Source organism: Phascolarctos cinereus, unplaced genomic scaffold, assembly GCF_003287225.1.
Source record: "Phascolarctos cinereus isolate Bilbo 61053 unplaced genomic scaffold, phaCin_HiC Scaffold_1;HRSCAF=81, whole genome shotgun sequence".
NCBI classification, from domain to species: Eukaryota; Metazoa; Chordata; class Mammalia; order Diprotodontia; family Phascolarctidae; genus Phascolarctos; species Phascolarctos cinereus.
Genome location: NW_027555514.1, coordinates 59,163,754 through 59,186,189, shown reverse-complemented (window position 1 = coordinate 59,186,189; position 22,436 = coordinate 59,163,754). Strand labels below are relative to the sequence as shown.

General features: G+C 38.9%; 1 protein-coding gene across 1 annotated transcript in view; it reads right to left on the bottom strand.

Moving 5' to 3' along the window:
- The window catches only part of MLLT10 (MLLT10 histone lysine methyltransferase DOT1L cofactor), a 220,463-nt gene extending 199,813 nt beyond the window's left edge, over window positions 1-20,650 (bottom strand). The window contains exons 1-3 of the mRNA XM_078151936.1: window positions 20,362-20,650; window positions 20,036-20,195; window positions 17,342-17,421 (exon numbers count right to left, since the gene is read on the bottom strand). Coding sequence (XP_078008062.1) covers window positions 17,342-17,421; window positions 20,036-20,195 — 240 coding nt within the window. The 5' untranslated portion in view covers window positions 20,362-20,650. The remainder of the gene's footprint in view (window positions 1-17,341; window positions 17,422-20,035; window positions 20,196-20,361) is intronic.
- Window positions 20,651-22,436: the final 1,786 nt, after the last annotated feature.

Genomic DNA, 22,436 nt, shown 5'->3' with positions numbered 1-22,436 from the left:
AAATAGTAAGTTTCTATGATTTGACAAAAAGTAAGTAGTATGACCAGGAAAATATACACAATGACTACAACAACATAAAAAGAAACAAACGAAATTAAACATTGTATAATTATAATAACCAAGCTTGGCCCCAAAAAAGAGATGAATAAATATATCTTCCTTTCAGTAAAGAGGTGAAGGACCACAAGTGTATAAAATGTTGTATAGTACTGAACAGTGATTAATTTTACTGACCTATGCTTCTGTTTTCTTTTTAAAATCTGTAACAAGTAAAGGTTCACTGTGTAGAAGAGAGACATATGTAGAAACGAAGGGAAGTCCAACAGCCTTAGAAGTAACAATTCACTTTTCCTGCCCAATTCCCACCCCAACCCCTACCAGCCCTGCTTTTTTGGCCCAAGCCCCACAACCATCTTCTAGGAAAGAGACTACATAGGCCAGGATTCCTCACCAACTGCCAAATACAGAACAAGTAAACAAGACTGACTAAAGCAGCAAGGGACCCTGAGGAAAAGACAGGAGGTGGCATGTGTCAGCCAAATCAAATCACCAACTCCCCTTAGACCCCAACAGAAATAACCTAGGCCCCTGTACCCAAGTACTTACAAAACAGAAGTACCACCCACACCACCAGCCCTGCTTCCACAGGGATCCTCAAAGGGAGCAATCACCATGGAGAAGGGCCCCACCTTACTTACCCACCACCACCAAATGCTGACCAACCGTCACTTAACAGTCTTGAGGTTAAGTCCAAGAACCATGAGAGTAGCAGGAGCCCTTCCCCCTCCCCAAACACCCATCATGTTTCTAGCACAACCCCTATAGCCATCATCCCCATAAGATAAAGTCTGGGTAATTTCTTCTATAGATACACCTACAGCTACCGAAGACCCAGAAAAGAAACTTCTCACCACCAAAATCTAGGCATTGTCAAAAAGCCCAACATCAAAAATTGGTGTGATTTGCTAAGTGAAAGTGACATTAAAGAAGGTGAGTTACCATCTGCTTTGTTGATGTACCCTAAACCTTTTCATCTGACTTGCAGCTGAAGCCTTCCACATGTAGTCTCCTCCATTTGAAAGACTGTTTCTTTATGCACGAAGGACTATAAATTGTGCATATCCTTTGAACCAGCAATACTACTACTAGATTTGTATCTCCAAAAGACTAGAAAAAGGAAAGGGAAAAGGACCTATATATACAAAAATATTTATAGCAGCTCTTTTTATGATGGCAAATAATTGGAAATTGAGGAGATGCCCATCAACTGGGAAATGGCTGAACAAGCTGTGATATATGATTGTGATGAAATACTATTGTGCTGTAAGAAATGATGAGTAGGATGCTTTCAGAAAAACTTGGAAAGATTTACAGAAGCTGATATAAAGTGAAGTGAGTAGAACCAAGAGAACACTGTACACAGTATTGTAACAATGATCAACTAACTGTGAAAGACTTAGCTACTCAATCAATACAACTACCTAAGATAATTCCAAAGGACTCATGATGAAAAATGCTGTTCACCTCCGGAAAGAAAACTGATGAAACTCTAAGTGCAGACTAAAGCATACTTTTTTTCACTTTCTTTGTTTCTTGCTAATTTTTTTTTCAACATGGTTATTATGGACTTCACATGTATAATTTATACCATACTGCTTGCTTTCTCAATCAGTGGGGGCAGAGGAGGGAGAGAAGATAATTTGGAATTCAAAATTTAAATGCATGTTCAAAATAAATAAATAATTTTGAAGAAAAGAAAAAGGTGAGTTTTTTGAGAACAGGAATAGTCTTACTTTTGTATCTGTATCCTCAGCTCTTCGCATAGTGTTTTACACATAGTATTTTAAAATGCTTTTTCATTCATTCATATAAAAGCAAGTGACATTAATTAAAACATTTTTTAAAAAGCATCAATAAAAAAATTTAAATGTATGACAAATCTTAACATCTAAAATATATAAAAACCTATACTGGAGGAGAGGGAGAGTGTAGAGGGGACTACAATGACAATAAAAATGTAAAGGACACGCATGAGGGATATTTCCAAAGAAGAATCAAAAATACTGGAAACTGACTGGATATGTAAGCAGTTAAATGAAAGACACAGATTTTGTTCCTAAATAACTAGGACACTCATGATACTCATAACTGACTGGTAAGACAAGAGAATTTAGTCTCCAGATGAAAGATTATGAATGCAACCTTAAACACAATACCTTTTAGGCTCTAAGGGATATTTAAATGAAAATATTCAGCAGGCTAATGTATATGCAAGACTGGAATGTGAGAGGAAAATTAGGATCAAACTGATTTAGAAGACTTTTCAAATCATGGAAAGGATAGAATTTCTAATGACAACTTTAAGGAAGGGGCCAAGGAGCAGCTCTTGGGAGGTATGAGAAATACTAAGATTCAGAGTTAACAGAGAGATTATTATTAAATATTAAATACTAGCAAAGTGTACTGTCTTGCAAACCATAGGACTGCAGAGCTTCCAAAAAACCATAATGGTCTGATATTAACATATCAAAAACTGCCAAGAAATCTTTTAAGAATAAGGACTGAAGGAAACCAGGAAATCACAGAGGAGTATAGAAAATAGCAACTAAGTTGGAAATAGGAACAAGTTACAAGAGATTAAAGAAGTTAAGTCACTAAAGTCAGACTTAAACTAAGCCTTAAAGAAATTTGCCAGGGAAACATTATAGTTCAAATGGGTAGGTGAAAGACCCCTCTCTCCACAAAAAGATTGATAATATTCTTTCACATATTCAGATTAGATTTATTTAGGTGTTTATTAAGCAAGAAAACCTTGGGACCAAGAAAAATTCAGATTGAAGTTCTACCCTTTTTACATACTGACTATGCAAACCCTAATCAAGTAGCTTAACTTTTCAATGCTCTAGGCCACAAGGGTCAAACTGCAAGACTGAAAAACTCCCATGAACAGCTGGAAGGAGATTAAAATGTAGGTGGGACAAATAAAGTCAGATCTAAATAACTGGAAAAACATCAGTTGCTCATGGATAGGCTGAGCTAATATAACAAAAATGACAATTCTCGGGGCAGCAGATAGAGCACCGGCTCTGAAGTCAGGAGTACCTGAGTTCAAATCCAGTCTCTGACCGAACACCTGGCACTTACTAGCTGTGTGATCCTCGGCAAGTCACTTAACCCCAACTGCTTTAAAAAAAAAAAGGAAAAAAAAGGAAACTAATAAAAAGAAATGCAGGGGAAGGTGGCCTAGCCATTCCAGATCTTAAATTGTATTATAAAGCAGCAATCATCAAAACTGCTTGGTAATGGCTAAGAAATAGAGTGGTGGATCAGCAGAATAGGTTAAGTAGTCAATAACTATAGTAATCTATTATTTGATGACCCCAGCTTCTGGGATAAGAACTCACTCTTTGACAAAAACTGCTGGGAAAAATGGAAAAGAGTATGGCAGAAACTAGGCATAGATCAAAATCTCACACCATATACCAAAATAAAGTCAAAATGAGTTCATGATTTAGATATAAAGGCTGATACTGTAAGCAAACTGGGAGAGCAAGGAATAGTTTACCTATCAGATGAACAGAAGAATTCATGACCAAACAGGAGATAGAGAACATTACGAAAAGCAAAATGGATAACTTTGATTACATTAATTGAAAAGTTTTTGCACCAAAAAAAGCTAATGTAACCAAGATTAGAAGGAAAGCAGAAAATTCGGAAAGAATTTTTACAACCAGTCTCTCTGATAAGGGTCTCATTTCTAAAATATATAGAGAATTAAGTCAAATTTATAAAAATACAAATCATTCCCCAACTGATAAATGGTCAAAGGATATATGAACAAGCAGTTCGCAGATGAAGAAATTAAAGCTATCTATAGTCACACGAAAAAATGCTCTAAATCACTATCGATTAGAGAAATATAAATCAAAACAACTCTGAGGTACCACATCACACCTATCAGATTGGCCAACATGACAAAACAGGAAAATGATAAATGTTGGAGAAGATGTGGGAAAATTGGAAGACTACTGCATTGTTGGTGGAGTTGGGAAATGATCCAATCATTTTGGAGAGCAATTTGGAACTATGCCCAAAGGTCTATAAAAAATGCACATACCCTTTGACCCAGCAATAGCACTTCTAGGGCTATATCCCAGAGAGATCATACAAATAGGTAAAGGACTCACATGTACAAAAATATTTATAGCAGCTCTTTTTGCGGTGGCAAAGAATTGGAAATTGAAAGGATGCCCATCAATTGGGGAATGGCTGAACAAGGTGTGGTATATGTATATAATGGAAAACTACTGTGTTATAAGAATGATGAACAGATTGACTTTGGAAAGACCCGCATGGTCTGATGCTGAGTGAAGTGAAAAGAACCAAGAGAACGTTGTACACAATAACAGCCACACTGTACGATGACTAATACTGATCAACTTAACCCTTCTCAGCAATGCAAGGATTTAAGATATCTCCAAAGGCCTCATGATGGAAAATGCTGTCCACAAAGAACCATAGAGTTTGAATGCAGATGTAAGCATACTATTTGCTATTTTTTTTTCTTCTGTTGAGTTTTGTTTCCTCTTTCTGGTGGTTCCTTCTATTGGTTCTAATTCTTCCTTGCAACATCACTAATGTGAAAATGTGTTTAATAGGAATGTATATGTATAGCCTATATCAGATCGCATGCCATCTAGGGAGGCAGGTGGGGAGGGAGGGGGAGAAAAACTTAAAACTCAAAAGCTTATGGAAGTGATTGTTGATTATTCAAAATAAATTAATAAAAAAATTTTAAATTAAAAAAATGTAGGTGGGAAATGTTTAACAAAATAAATAAAAACACAATAAAGCACGGATATTATTAATTTATGGTTTTCTAAGTCAATCTGCAGCCCACGAGGATCTGTTTCTATTTGAGTTTGTCACCACTGCTCTAGAGTATTAGCACATATAATTGCAAAGCACTTTCATGTTATCACATTTGACCTTACAACAACCCTGAGAGGTAGATGCTATTATTATCCCCATTTTACAGATCAGGAAAACAGAAGTTGTGACTTCTCCAGAGTCACAAAGCTATTAAGTGTCTACGGTAAGTATTTGAACTCAAGTCTTCTCTTCTTCAAGCCCAGTTTTTTGTTCACTAGCCACCTACTTTATACCTCAAATTATGAGGGGTAATTTTGTAGAAGGAAAACAGAAGGGGTTCAGAAGGCAGCACTTGGAGGGGGGAAAGGGGGCCTTAGACAAATTTTGTATATTTAACAGCTGACTTTATATAGTGCTTTAAGATTTTCAAAGCTCTTACTTGTGAGATGGATAGTACAACATACTCATCCTCCAGGAGCACAGCTAAATCAGTGTCGTAAGTGGAATTCTAATTTTAGATCTCCAGTCCCCTAGATTTAAGCTCTAACCATTCACTACACCAGGCTATCTTGTAATTTCACTTAAGATTCTAGTGACTCCTACAGATTCCTTCTCTCTCCTATGCCTAGAAGCACACACACAGGCTACTAGTACTGAATAAGAGACCTACCTTCTCAGTTAAGTATGGGTTTTAGAGAGTTTAGGTCTAGAGCAAGAGATAAGACTTGAATTCACATCTTCCCAGCTTCAAGGCCTGCAACATTTGCCTAGTTTTTGTCCTTTAAAATATAGTGCTATCTCTAGTTTTCATCAAAATTATAGAAACAGTTTATCAGAAGGCTACTAAAATACATTCTTATCAAGGATGACTAAAGCACATACATAATGAAAACACAAGATTTTTATCAAAAAACACAAAATCCTCCTACCCTCTAAGTGCAAACAAAATCAACTTTCACTGACTTCTTTTATTATTCACTTTCCTAATACTTGCTTTTGTCATCTTCCTAAGCTCCTAAACAATATAGAACTCTTTCAAAATCATTCTGGCACCTGGTTCACTATCTTTCTCTCCAGCTGATATCATCCTTGGAGTCTTCACAATCACCCTATCCTCACACTTGCTTGAATTTTCCATCTTCGATGCTATTATTCCATTCTACTTCATCTTACACTTTACCTTTCAAAAGTGCCCTGAGAAGGAGCCGCTAGGTGGCCCAGTGGATAGAGCACTGACCCTGCAATCAGGAGAACCTGAGTTCAAATGTGGCTTCGGACACATAACACTCACTAGCTGTGTGACTCTGGGCAAGTCACTTAACCGCAAATGCCTCGTGAAGGGAAAAAAAAAAGTGCCCTGAGAGGGGCTGCTAGGCAGCAGAATGGATAGAGCACTGGCCCTGAAGTCAGGAGGACCTGGGTTCAAATCCAGCCTCAGACCAAACACTTGACACTTACTAGCTGTGTGACCCTGGGCAAGTCACTTAACCCTAATTGCCTTTAAAAAAAAAAAAGTGCCCGGAGAGCCTAAATTCTGCACTTCCTCTTTTTGCCAAAATCCTGCCCTTCTATTTTTTCTTGGGGGGGTGGGGAGGAACAGACACAAGTAGATGCTGCCCTACCCAACTCTCTCAATGCTGGATAACTTCTCCCATCTACCTCCTCTATTTCCGATACCCAAGTTGCTGAGTGATATTGAAGGAATTCTTGAATTCATGCTGACTTGGTGCACTATGAATTTATGTTTACTTAATAGCAAATGGGCTTTCACTACTTCACAACAATCCTTTTACTCATTCCTTATTAACACCATTCAAAGTCCTAATTGTACCTTCCACAGATGACCTAGTTAGGCACCTGTTTTAATGAACTCAGGCAATCAAAGTGAACTGTCAATTCCCCTCCTCTAAACCTTTCAATGTGCTCCCCATTCCTTGCCTCCGATCTCTGGAAATAGCCCTTCTTATCAAGTCTAGTTCATAACAGAGACCTCAGGAGTTATGCCATGTCTTCTCTCTCCCTTTCATAAACATGACCCATTATTCATCCCCTTTCACTCAGGCAATCTCAAGCACTCCTCTTTACAATCTTTTATCAGCCTACAAATAGGTTCAGGTCTCCCATATCCTTACCTCCTCCCACCCCAACTTCTCCCCTACTCCTGAAAAAACAAAACAAAAACTTTCCACTGATCCAACTTATCCCTAACCAGGTACTACCCTCTTTTCCACTGCTAAATTTCTAAGGGAAAAAAATTTGTACTTCCTCCCCTTCCCTCTTCTCAACTTCCTGAACTCTGAATTCCTAATATTTCCTAATACTGGCCTTTCATAATTGTGAAGAGATAAATTATTATTATATTGTAATATATAAAAATTTGATTATGAGATAAAGTAGATGAGTTTGATTATATTTCTAAAAGCTTTTGTACAACAAAAAGCAATGGATCCAGAATTAAAAAGCACACAAAATATTATAAAGGAAAAATAACTTTGAAAAATTCAAGATTTCTGATCATCTATGTCTCCAAAGAACATACTGGATGAATTATGCGCCATCTACTTCCTAATAGAGAGTCGAAGTACAGAAAAAGACACATTATCTGGCCATTACCACTGTGTGAATTCATTTTACTTGACTATACTATTTTGTCAATTTTTTTCCCTCTGTTTTTAAATGGGAGAAGGGATTGAAAGAGAAGTGGTAGAGTAACAGTGATGCCAAAGTAAGAGGACTACTGCATACAAGGGAACAGGTGGAATTTCAAAAGAAAGCACAGAAGCCCAGAGCAGTTTTTAAAGTAAAGTGTGAAATCATTATATTCTTTTTTAAATAAAGCAAGTGACATGAAATGGAGATTCATAGTTTCAAATACAATTTTCCTTTTGTGGTCTGCTGTATATATGCAAATGCTCTTTTGTTGGTGTTTATGTTCAGAATTTTTTTTTTATTTTAAAAACTGGCAAAAGAAATTGGCATTATTTAACCTGGAGAAGAGAAGTTTCCTGAGAGGAAATGACAGCTACCTTCAAGTTTGTGAAAGACTGTAAAAGAGGGATCTGACTAGTTCTGTTTGGCCCCAGAACACAGAATTAGGAACAAAATGTAGAAGTTTGTTTTTTTTTAAAAAGGACCATTTAGGTTTGATATCAGGAAAAACTTCCTAATGATTAGGGTTACCTAAAGGTGAATGTGTTGCCTCCAGAGGAAAGGGTTACCATTCTTTAAGCGAAGATGCAACAACTAGTTGTTAGGGATGCTGTAGAATTATTTTTAGTGTAAATACCAGACAACACAGGTACCTTCCAAATATGAAATTCTGGGAACCTCTCCCCAGAGATCTAGTACTGTGTTCCTGATTGCTTGTTCTCCTTCTTCACCTGGGATGTCTTGCCAAACTCAAAACTGCATTCAGCTGCTATCCAAAAAAATCTGCCTCTCCAGTTTTGATAACGATACCACCATGCAAGTAAACACTACCCTTTCCCTTCCCATATCTAACCAGTTACCAAGTTCTGTGAACATTACGCCTTGGTCAGCCCTCATATCCATCTACTCTTTTCCATTCCAACTACTCAGGCTCTCATTACCTCTTTACAAAATCATAAGTCTCCTAACAGAAGGAAGGCCAGAAAGAATCAAAGACAAGCAGAGTAGCTTTGCATTGACTACATACTAAATTGCTGATATGACTACATACTAAAAAAGTAAGCTTTACATAATGGGAAATTCACAGTTTCATGTGAAAAAAACAAACCTCTTACTCTTAAAACAAATGACGACTGCTTCCTAACTGGTCATTACACAATCAATATATCACTTCTCTTAAGTCTTTCTTCACTCCAACAGGAAATGCAATGCTCTGATTACTCTTCTACTCAAAAACCTTCTGCAGCTCTCCAGTGCCTAGTAAAGACAGAATAAACTCCTAACTCCAACATGCAAGGCTGTGGCAGGGCCAATGGAACTTTAAATATTTCACTGCTTTTCACAATGCCTGGTCTTTAAAGTTCTATACCCATTGTTATTATGTATATGAGGATATGGTTTTGCTTCTTGAATTTTTGTAGCTGCTATTCTTCCACACTAAGGAATATAAGTGAATCAACACTGCTTACCATGAAATATATACATTCAAGCACTTATACACAGCTATATTAATATATAGATTTTTCAGTGTATTGATTGGTTTTGCTGATATTTTCTCTTCTTCCTCTTTAAAAAATATTAAGTTTTATTACTGTGCTATAAGACATGACAAGCAGGATGATTCCAGAAAAACCTGGAAAGACTTACACTGAACTGATACAAAGTGAAGTGAACAGAACCAGAAAAACATTATACACAGTGACAGCAATATTGTTTGATGAAAAACTGTGAATGATTTAGCAGTTCTCAGCAACATAATAATCTGAGACAATCCCAAAGGACTGATGACGAAGCATACTATCCACCTCCAGAGAAAGAACTGATATTGTTCGAATGCAGACTGAAGCATGCTACTTCTCACTTTCTTTCGTTCTTTTTCTTTATTCAAGTCTTCTTGTACAAAATGATTAATACGGAAATGTTCTACATGATTGCACATGTATAACCTACATCTGATTGCTTATCGTGGGAGGAGGGAAGGGAGGGATAAAATTTGGAACTCAAAATTTTTAAAAACTATTAAAAATTGTTTTAAACATGTAATTGGGGGGAATAAAATATATTTTAAAAAATATTAAGTTACATTGGATGGCTCTTTGAGGAAAAGGAGAGATACTGGAAAAATACTTGTGATAGAAAAAAGATATTAATAAAAATTTATTTTAAAAAGGTAAAGCCTTGTTGTAATCTTTGTGTATTGGAAATTTATTCCTCCTTCCCTATGGTATCTTAGTATTTCACACGCAGAATTTCAACAACAAAAGCCTTCAGCACTCCCTTTAAGGTCTCTGAGTCCTCAGCTGAGAGAACAAACTAAGACCTACTCCTGGCACTTGCCAGACAATCAGCATCAATCCCATGTTAATTATCCCTCAATTTTTGCTTTTACTCCTAAAACTCACTAAGAAGATATCCCTATTGTAACCTTATAGATAAAGTATCCATCTGCGTCCAAAGAGCTGCCTCACAGTACCTGACATCACAGCAAAGATTCTCCACATTGCCCATTAGCTATAATCAAGAAACAATCCAAGTTCATGTTCTCCTCCCCCTCAACCAAATATAGAATTCAAAGATCATAAAGTATAGGTTTGGAAACAGGGGTAACAAATAACATTTTGCTCCCCAAACACCTCTTCTCCTCTCACCTCAGGCCTGAAAAGGAGGGAGCATCCCAAATACATGAGAAAAGGAACCTTTCCTGTACAAAAAGAAAAAACTTACAAGCTATATTTGAAGTTGCTATCTCATCAATTCAGTCTGAACACAGATTTGAAAGGTGTTTAGCCACCTACTCCTGTTTCCCTATAACCACATATAATCACTTATTTGGAGAAGAATTTGCAGCCAAATGAAGGAACTGAAATGGGTGGTAGAAAATGAACCAGTTTCTTCCTCATTTTTAACTTCCTCCAAACCAGGAAGTCCTTATTCAAATGCTACAATGAGTAGGCTTTAACTTTAAAAAGTCTCCTACCTAATACTAACTAGTTCTAGTCTACCTTTCCAGTTTCATTTCATACCATTCCTCTTCATATACTGTGTTTCAAAAGTGAATTTCTTATCCTGCCCTCTTCTGTCTCCTTGCCCTTGCTTACACTAGAATGGCTCTCCTCTCCCCCAATTTGCTATCACTCCTTTTAAGTTCCAACTCAGGTGCCATCAAGTCTACAAAACTTTCTCTAACCTCCAATCTACTGCCATGCTCCAGGTGTGAAAGTGATCTGTCTTCAGAAATTTCTGGTAAGACTTTACTTGAACCTCTCCTTGGATTCATGGTTAACTGTACACGTGCTTTCCTCCATTCTACCTCAACATGCATGTCATATCTACCTTTACATTACTAATGTACAGGACAACTGAACTGAACCATTAGAACCTGGAAGATAAAGGTGGAAATCACAGAGTAAGATTATATGAAGAACAGACTCAGGATTCACCATTATTTACTTAACTGAATTCTCAAAATCAAGACATGGAAAACCAAAAGATGATGGGCCCCAACTACTTAATCCTCAGGGAAATACAAATGATTGAACAAGTAAACAGAAAACAACATATTAACCTTTTAAATGTTATTAACACTTTTAAATATTAATTTTAACATTTTTATATGCCAAGCACTGAGCCACAAAAGGAAAATACAAATACAAAAATGAGAAAGTCCCTGCCCTCAAAGTGCTTACATTCTACTACAGGAAGATGATACATACAGGAGTTTAGGTCTAGGAAGTCATGTCAAGAAATGGGAAGGAGGAAAAGGTGGGGTACTGGTCAAGCACCTGAGAAGATGGCAAGATCTCCAGGTCAGCCCTGGTTTCCTGGAAGGTCTGGATGGAAAACACAGCAGGGTTTTCAGCCACCTAGATTAAATGTAGAGCATCAGGTGACTATGCACACACGCTCATCAGTCCAGCTCAGCCCCAGACAGAGATACAAAACTAAGCTGACTAAATATATAGGGCAATGGCCCAATTTACCTCCATCCTATAGCATCTTCAATCTCTCCCTCTCCGCTGACTCTTCTGTCTACAGAAACGCAGTTCTCCTTGCCCTACAAATATCTTTCTCTAGGGGACGCTAGGTGGCACAATGGATAGAACACCAGCCCTGGAGTCAAGAGGACCTGAGTTCAAATCTGACCTCAGACACTTGTCACTTACTAGCTGTATGACCATGGGCAAGTCACTTAATCCCAATGCCCAACCAAAAAAAAAAGTCTTTCTCCAATTAATGACCTATACCAGTGGTCGCCAAAGTGTGGTCTGCAAACCTCTATGGTTCCCTGAAACCCTTTCAAGTGGGTCCACAAAGTCAAAAATATTTTCATAATATACTAAGATGTTACATGCTTACTAAAATACTCCTCCCTTTTCCAACTACATATCTGTGTGAGGCTGGATTTCCTTCATATACTTCAACCAAAACAATATATCGAAAACAGCTTGAATGCAGAAAATAGATAAGAGAAACCAGCTATCTTGTATTAAAGACATTAAAGAAGCTTGCAAAAATATATCACACAATGCCACTTTTCAGTGTTTCTTTTGAAAGTCATTTTCCACTTAAAATGTTATGTGAACATGTAATAGGTTTGTTATTTTTAAGTTAACAAAATATTTTAAAATTATCCATTTTAATTTCTAACACAGTAAATATCAATACATACTATCCACATAAACAAAAGCTCTTTGGAATCTTTAATAATCTTTGAGAGTGTAAAGGGGTCCAAAAGTCTTGAGCATCACTAATCTATACCCACTGCTAAAACTCCCTCATCATCCTTACTTTCTTCAATTAACCTACAAAAGCAGGCTTGTAATCTCCCTACACATTCTACTGAAATTACTTTCAAAAATAATCATTAGTCAGGAGTACCTGCGTTCAAATCTGGCCTCAGACGCGTAACACTCACTAGCCTGTGTGACTCTGGGCAGGCAGGTCACTTAACCACAACTGCCTCATCACGAAAAAAAAAAGCCTTAGTCCAAAAAATAACCATTAATTCCTTAATACACAAACCTTTTAAATGTTCAGGGAGGGGAGAAGGGGGTGTGTGGCTGTGAGGTTAAGAAACATAGAACCTCAGTGTTACAAGAGACCTCAGAGGTCCATCTAGAATCATCTCTTTAACATCCACAGTAAGTGGCCATCTGGTCTTTGCTTGATGACCTCTGGTAAGAAGCAACCTACTACTTCCCAAGGTAGTCTCCTTGACACTCTTCTGCCTTCCTTTACTGTCCCTGTATGATCCTACTACTACTCTGCTTCTTCTAAATCTCAATCCTAACTCCTTCCTCCCTTCCACTTCCAGAGGCATTTCATAAGATTCTTCTCTTTAGTCCCCCGTCTCACTTTTACACTCTATTCCACCAAGAGAAAATTCTCTACCTATCTCCAGCCACAACTTCTCTCTACAGCACTTGTCTCAAACTTGCACACAGAGTTATTTCCAGGTCAAAGGGCATGAACAGGTTTGATTACTATAACATGAGGATGAGAGCACCTATCTCCCAGGGTTTTTGTGAGTATCAAACGAAATGAGTGATATTTGTAATATGCTTAGCACAAGTGCTTAGCAGACAATAAGCACTATATAAATATTAGGCATTAGGATTATTATTATTATTAGTTCCAAATCATTTTCCAGAATATTCAATATGCTAAAAAGAGAACTCATTTTTCCTACTCCAAACCAACTCTTCTCTTCTTTTATTCTGACCTTAATCCTAGTAACCCATGCCTGAAACATGAGAGTAATTTTTGACTCTGACTTCTTTTTCTACATTATTTATCCTTCACCGTATTTTTTCATAATCACCTCCCAATTTTAACAATCCCACACAATGCAATCATTAGTTACTCCCCACAACTTCTCACAGAACTTTATTTTTGTTCCACATTTCCTAATTTGTATTATCATGATTTCTGTACAGATCTCATTTCCCCTACCAGATTCTAAGTTCTGAGAGGACAAGAACTATGTTTGAATTCATCTGTCTTTAAAACACCTAATACAATGTGACCTGATAGTAAGCATCAAAAAAAAAATCACATTCTCAGGACACATTATTGCACAATAATGCATAGTTGGTAGAGCCGTTATCTGGCACAATCATTGCAGAGAATAATCTGGAACTAAACTATACAAACACTCTGACCCAGAAATACTACTGTTGCGTATGTACTGCAAGGATGGCAAAAACAAAGGGAAAAGGTCCTATAAAATCAATTATTTACAGTAACACTCTTTTTGAAGTAGCAAAAACTAAGAAACAAGATTCAGAGAAGTATGGAAAGGTTTATATGAACTGATGCAGTGACAAGCAAAAATAAAAACAATATGCAAAGTGACAACATAAATGGAAAGAAAACCAGTTCAATATAATGACCAAGAAACTCTGCCCAGGAGAAGTGAGAAAAAGCAACATCCTCCTTTGAAAAGGCAGGGAAACTATGAGTGTGAAAATTCCATTATGCTGTCAGACTTAATTTATGCATTGGTTAGTTTTCCAGAAGTGCTTCCCATTCACATTCCTATTCTGTTCCCTTCCCTTCCCCCCTCAGGTTTGTTCAAGGGATGGCTAGTTAGATAAAGAGGGAAAGGGATAACAATTTAGGAAATGAAGATGATATAAATAAAAAGTTATCAGTGAAAAGAATCCTACTGTCAGCAACCCACCCAGTTAGGGCTCACTTCACATATAGTACAATAACTCATCTTGCACACTGCTGCCAAAATAATCATTCAAAAGCATACTTTAATTATCCAATAGAAACTGAAAAAAATCTTCACAGCCTATAAAGTATAATCTCCTCTGACCAGTATTCAAGTCTCTGCAAAACCTAGCTTTAACCCTTAAAGGCCTTTCCCATTCACCCCCAGCAGCCCCTCCAAGTTACTTTCCATTTACTATGTATCTTGTATATACTAATTTATTTACATGTTGCCTCCCCAATTCAAATGTAAGCTTTCCCTCTTCCTTAATCTAGTAAATACTATCTATATAAATCTAAGAATAAACATATATAATGAAGAAAAGTTAGAAGATTTTCCAATAAGGTTAAGGGTAAAGGAAGGATGCCCATTATCACCACTACTATTCAACAAGAGTGCCAGAACTGCATGGCAGCTAGATGGCACAGTACATAGAGCATCGGCCTTGGATTCAGGAGGACCTGAGCTCAAATCCCACCTCAGACACATAGCACCTACTAGCTGTGTGACCCTGGGAAAGTCACTTAACCCCATTGCCTATACTTTAAAAAAAAAAAGTGCTAGAATTGCTAGCTGTAAGAAAAAAATGATACATGTAATTGGAAAAAAATAAAATACTATTAAGTGAGAAAAAAGAAAAGAAAAGAAAAAAAGGAAAAATGAAGGAATAAGCACCGGCAAATAAGAAAAAATTGTTTTAGGGGCAGCTAGCTGGCGCAGTGGATAGAGCACCAGCCCTGTATTCAGGAGGACCTGAGTTCAAATCCGCCCTCAGACACATACTTACTAGCTGTATGACCCTGGGCAAGTCACTTAACCCCACTGCCTAAAATAATAATAACCACCACTACCACCACCACAAAAAATTTTTTTTAACAAAGACTAAGATATGGGGGCAGCTAAGTGAAGCAGTGGATAGAGCACCAGCCCCTGGAGTCAGGAAGACCTGAGTTCAAATAAGGTCTCAGACCAGACACGTCACACTTACTAGCTGTGTGACCCTGGGCAAGTCACTTAACCTCAACTGGCTCACAAAATAAACAAGTAAAATAAAAAGCAGGATACTTTCAGAAAAACCTGGAAAAACTTACATGAACTGATGCAAAGTGAAACAAGCAGAACCAGAACTCGGTATACAAGTAACAGCAATACTGTACAATGATCAACTGTGAATGACTTAGTTCCTCTCAGCAATATAATGATCTAAGACAATTCCAAAGCACTCATGATGGAAAATGCTGTCCAAATCCAGAAAAAGAACTGTTGTAGTCTGAATGCAGATTAAAACATACTATTTTCACTTTATTTCTTTGTAGTTTTTTCCTTTTGGTCTATTTCTTCTTTTATAATATGAGTAATATAGAAATTTTTTACATGATTGTACATAAATAACCTATATCAAATTGTTTACCATTTTAGGGAGAGGGAGAAAGAGAGAAAAATCTGGAACTTAAAATTTCGTAAAAACAAATATCTAAAATTGTCATTACATATAATTGGAAAAAATAAACTAATATTAAAAAAAAAAGAAAATCTAGCAAATGTCTTTCATTCCTATATAATGAACTTTCAGCAGACAAAATAACTAGATTATTAAAAATTATCCACTCTATCCTATCAATCCCACTTACTTTTTGATGAAAGATAAGAGGTATAGGGAACCTAAAGCAGATATTAGAGGCTTTTCACTTCTCTTCTCTCTTTCTCCCTCCCCCCAATTCTATTCTTCTCCCTTTCTTTTCTTAGGTGTCAAAGTAGATAAAAAGCCAGTAATACTTGAGTTCAAATGTGGCCTCCAACACTTACTGAGTGACTATGGGCAAGTCACTTAGCCTCTGTCTGCTTAAGCTCTGTCTACCTCAGTGTTCTCATCTGTAAAACAGAGATCATAGTAGCACCTACCTCCCAGGGGTTGTTATGAGAATCAAATGAGATAATAATTGTAAAGTGTTTAGCACAGTGCCTGGCAGAGTAAGCATTATACAAATGTTACCTTTTATGATTATTATTTTCCCTTATACATCTCTTAGTTTCCCAAACAGTATCTATGAGCATTATGCAGCCCTCCCATCAAAAGAATTTTAATCACCCTTTCTGCTGTGTACCATCATATCCCCCAATCCATCACTTTGGTCATAAACAAAAAGACTAAGATAATTAACCTTCCAAGTCATCAAAATTTTAAGGTTAACTTCTCCTACCACATCCTAATTCCTATACTTCTATTCTGGGTCATATTTGTGTCTTTCCTCCTCTTCACAAAATATATACACCAAATACTGCTATGATCAATATACTTCTGAACAATCAGTGTACCTGTTGTTCTTAATGACCAAACATTGCCCAAACACAAAAGTATGAACTGCTTTTGCTGGAGGCCTGGAAGGAGAATAAAAATGCTTTTCTATTTTCTACCAACTTCTTCACCCAAAATTAAGAACAAAGAAGGATCACACTGCACAAAGTAATACACAAATAAAAATAATGAAACTTAATCTATCTCTTCAGGGTTCCCAAAAACATTACTAGAGAACTGCTTTTATCATATTCTACCACAGGAATACTATAAAGAATATAAAAAGGATAATCAAGTGAAAAGGGTTTTTTTTAAACTTATGTCAAATGTGGCAATATATGAACATACTGTGTATTTCAATGTGAGTAATGCAACATGTCTACAGATTTAATAAAAAGAATAAAGTCTAAATCGAAATTCGGAATATTTCCTCATTAAAAAAGACCAAAGTCAACATATTAACTAGTTATCCTACTACATACAGTTCAAATGTGATCAGTTGATTCAACCTTTATATCCATTTCTGGGTTTTTCAATCCAGAGAAATTGCTAATAAATCCCAATTTTAACTTCACTGCTTTTAGGTGTTCAAAGGAAGTCAATAAATAGTTGGGTTGTTCAAACATTTCCAAGTTTCTCATTTTTTCAAATCTATTTAAAAACCACATTTCAACATTCAGTCCAAATTAATTCTATAAGACTTTAAACAGAAATTTGACAATACACAAAGTGCAGAAAAACTGCAAGGTTATACTAAACTGCAGTATCTACAATAGGTTAATGTTTTAAATGAACACAGCCCTTACCACTCTTGCTGCTCTTTCCTGAGACTCACATTTCCTGCAAAACCAAGGTCCAGTGGGTACTTGAACAATGCCATAGCAAGCTGTTAGAATAAAAATAAAACAGTTTTTAACATATGTGTGTGTGTGTATATATATATACATATGTATATATATATATATATATATCTCAAAAACATAGAAAATCAAAACCTTTCAAAACCTGTTCTACTTTTCAATAGAATAGGATATATAAATGATGATTTGAAATATTCTAGTTAACAAGAAAAACAAAGCATTACATTTTAAAATTTTAAACATAACATTGCTTTTTAATCAGTACCAAAACATGCCACTCATGTTAAATAGCTCTTTGTAAAGGAAAGACCACCAGTGTGTCAAAATTAACACAATTCATGAGATTTTTCTGAGAAATAAAAATTCAAAACTTCATCCTCTCGTTTTGGCATAAACTTAAGGCATAGCAAGCGTTCCACATTACATTTTAATTAAATGAAGATTTTCAAAACACCTTTTAAAACTAAGTTAATAGGACAAAAAGAAAAAACTAAATGTCATGCTAAAATATTACTTAATCTTAACTTTAAATATGTAAATGGAAATACATAGTTGGCTCCAATACCTCTAACCTCTTGAAAACATAGTGCTCTGAATTACTATCATTCTATTTTTACTTCTAAATGCATATATACATATATGCATATCTACACATAGTTAAAAGCTAGAGCCATAACTTCACCTGAAATTTCAACTACGTGATTTTAATGAAGTTACTAATAAACATGATGATAAATCTCAGATTCAAAGCGACATACAATATCAGAAGATTAAAAACAACAGTACAAAGAACACAGCAGGTGTGCAATAAACTCTAAGCCCTCACCTCTGTTCTCAAATTGGGTAAGGCAGATTATACTATTCAAAATATAACTGAACATTTTCAAAGAAACATATTTCACGTTGGCTAGTTAGTAAGATGACTTCTATCAATGTCAAATTCAGCTAAAAGTCTATCAAACATTTCAGTTTAGTAACGTATTTTTATCAACATTTCATACCCATATATATCATGCCCTCATGCTAAAAAATAGAATTACATATCACAACTTAGTCCTAAGTAAATATTTTTAAGTCGTTAAAGGCCTCAACATTTGATGAGCATTCTAGTATTAAACTGTTTATGTAATAATTGAACATATCTCTTCACTGCTGAAAAGACACTGAACTAGTCACCTGAGAAAAAGGGGAACATTTCCATACTATTAAACACTATCCTGCTCTACTAACACCACTACTTTAAGCATCTGTAAATATAGGTTGTATTTAAATACATGAAGAAAATTTGTGCAGAATTACAACGTATTAAAAGCCAAATCTCAATTGTTCTTTCCCTGCTTACTCAGAAAATGTACCTTAAGGGAATACGATCAAATTCTCCCAAGTTACACCTCCTAGAAGAGGGCTTGGGGGGGGGGGGAGAACCAGTAACGTCTAAATATAAATATTCAAGTATGGGAAGTAAGATAACTACATGATAAATTCATAAAGTACATGTCACACTTCCCCCTAATTGCCCATGGAAATCTTAACTCCACATGATACAAAAAAAACCAGGTCCAAAGCATCAAAGCTGTATTTTCTTGTTTTCTAATGTTCCTGATGCCTGCACTTAATTTGTTCTTTTGAGAGGACTTAACTCTTCAAAAAGAAAAGCTAATTTCTACCTCTTTAAAGGCACATGAGCACCAGATTACTCATGTTCATCACTGTGGTACTGGATCCTTACTCTAATATGTCTCAACCTGCAAAAGATTTTCGAAGATGGTGTACAAACAAATCGGTAGATAACCTGAGGTGAGGATCGCTGAACCCAAGCCGTTTCTGCCTAATTTCTTTAGCCCACAAAATACTACAGCCAGCCACGGGGCTCCATGACAGCCCTCCCCAATCCCCCTCCCCCACGTGCATCCCCGTCAGCTAGGGGATCCTACGACTCACCAAGACGGAAGACCCCCAAACAAACATCCCAAGCAAACTACTTCCTGGGCGCCTGACACCAGGCTCATCTTCTCTGGTCAGCAGTCCGAGCGTCGGTCAAGGTCGGCCGCCCGCATCGCGCAGCAGCCCCGAGCACTCGGCGCCGGCGCCGGTGGCGGCGGCCGGAGCAGCCTCTCCCCGGTCGCGCCCAAGCCGCGGCAGCGGCGGCGGCGGCCCGGGCAGCACCAGCAGCCGCCGCCCCGGGCGCCGCAGGCTCCGCCGCAGCCTCCTTCCCTAGTAACCCACAGCAGCCTGGCAACCCCCGCTTCCCAGCAGCCCTCCTCCCCACAGCCCAGGAAGTCTGCCGAGCGGCTGCCAGACAGCCAGCCAGCCAGAGGCAAAGGGGCGGGAAGACGGGCCCCCCGCCCCCCCCGCGCAGGCACCGAGAGGAGGGGCGCACGGAGCGGCCCCCGCCCACCGCCCCGAGCCCGGCCGCGGCCGCAGCCGCCCGCCCTCCCCTGCCGGCCTGCTCCACAGCCCGCCGCGGGGAGCCCGCAGCCCGAGGGGCTTCCCGCCCCCTGACAGCGCGGCCACACGCACTTCTACCCCCCGCCCCCGGGCCGGGCCGAGAGGAGCCGGGGGGCCGGGAGCGCCGCGGGCGGGGCTCCGGGTGGCGGTTGGGGGGAGGCCGGGCGGGCGGGCTGTTGATGGAGTGTTTACCTTGATGCACGGCGACGCTGCAGCCGTGGCCGTCGCAGTAAACCAGCGGGTTCTCGGCCCAGCCTCTCTCGTCTGAGCAAACGCAGCAGCCTCCAATCATCTCCTTCATACTATGGGAGACCTCGTCCTCCAGTGACACGGGCCGGTCGCTAGAGACCATCTGCGGGGGAGGGGAGAAAGACCATTGAGGGGGGAGGGCGCTCACGAGGACCCCCTCCTCACCTCGAGCCTCGCCGCCGCCCTCCCCTCCCCCTCGTCCCCTCCCCCCGCACTCCACCCCCCAGCCCGAGCCCGCCCGCCCGCCCGCTCGCTCGTTGTTCGCTCACTCGGGCTTTGCTGCTCAGTCACTCACGTTCTGCACTGGAGTCAGGAGCCATGTCCGTGCTGACTCCCTACCCCCTCCCCCCTCCCCACCCCCTCTTCGCCTCCTCCTTCGCCTCCTCCTCTCCTTCTCTCCCCTCCCCACCTCCACCCGGGATGCTAACACAGGAACCTGGAGAGGACACACATAGCAACTAGGCCTCCGCACAGGCGCACTGGGGGGCTCCCGCGGGGCAGCGGGGAGCCTGGGAGGGGAGAGAGGGAGCTCGCTTCCTCCTTAGCGTCATCCAGCGTGCGCGCCCGCCTCAGCCCCCAGGAGGAAGGGAAAAGGGGGAGGGGTTAGGGAAGCAGAACGTGCGCGCCGCCGGCACGACGGCGCGGCTTCCTTTTCCCCTTCCCTCCGTCGCTTCGTCTTCTTCCCCTCCCCCATTCCTATCCCTGAGGGTGGAGCGGAGCGGGATGGGAGGGAGACCAGACCCTGGAGAGCCTCGGCAGTAGCACGAGGATGGGGAGCGCGCCGTGCCGTGCACGCGCACACGCACGCGCACGACGGGGGCGTCGGGTCAGCCTCTTCCTTTCTCGGCCTGCACACTTGCCAATGAGGCCATTGCGGGAGAGAAGAGGGTAGTGGCTGATGTTTGGTGAATTGCGGATGAAGATGACATCCGTGGCCTCTCCCTCATTCTGTCTACCTGAACGAATCCTCCCTGAGCACTTAACTCATTTAAGAGCCCCGGCGTTGGCGGCATGTTTGGGCTTCCTAAGAATGGAGGGTGGGGTAATGAAGCATGGCTTCTTGCAGTTGGTTCTGCTAACTTATCAATTCTGCTGCAGCTCTTCTAGCCGCTTAATTCCCATTATGGAAACTGCTCAAAGTTAGTAGATCGCGTGGAAAGAAGGTCTACCAAATCCAGCGACCCTGATAACGTTGGCTCTAGTGACAAATGAACGTTAATACATCTTCATCTTGAAGGCCAAAACCATGTGTTAGTGTTACACATGGAAGGACTGGTGATAACACCTAAACTAGCCCTTTGCTTTATGGCATGTATGTAACTTTAACTCCTTAATCCCAAGAGATACCCGAATGCATTTTTGACTCAGGACTTCAGGTATATTTTTTTCCCCAAAATCCACCCTGGAAATTTGTATTATTTAGGTAGATTGGAAGGAGCTGTCTTTTTATATGCATATAAACAAAAATGAATTGGACCTAGATTGTTTAATTAGCGTAACAGGACACAGAGCACCGTCAAGCTGTGAAATTCACTCCACGTGAGCACAGCATTTGATTGGAAATAAGATCCATGGTCACAAAGATAGTAGTTTAACATAGTTTCCTTCTACATCAGTCAACTAGTCACATACTTTCCATTGAAATTAGAATGTATCTGTAGATAATGTTTAACATAGCAGGCATGGTTACAAAGCAAGTTTGCGGTTTTGGTTTAATAACTTGCAAATTGCAGGTGCAGACTTGGTATTCATGGCAGAAATAGCATCATTTAAAAAGTGATGATTAGAAAAAATATAATTATTTGAAGTAAAAAAGATGAAGGAGCCCTACTTCTACCTATTTCTCTCTTCACAAAAGAAACGTCTTTAGTTTCAAAAGCAATCCAAATATTTTTGTAACCCAGACAAGAATGGAAACAATCTCACTAATTCAGTAGAAATTCACAATAGAATTATAATGCTCATACATATACTTGTATAATAATATGGTATAGAAAAAAAGAAAGGACATAGAAACTCATTAAAATCTAACAGACCATAAGAAGTAGAAGAAAATTTAAATTGACCAGATGCTCTAAAGAAAATGTTTTCTCCTTAGTAGCATCAATAAATTTAGAAAATTTTATTGCAATATATGAATGTTTATATGTACTATGTGATCTCTTCCTTTTGGGATAGTAATAATTGATACTCTGAACGTATCATAGCTATATGCTTAATTCATTGTTATGTGTAAAATTGAAAATTGCATTCAAGCAAAATCACATTGCTTCATATATTCCATTTCACTGTATATTTTATCTCTATACTAATACAATGGAATACCAGTTCAATACCCAATTGC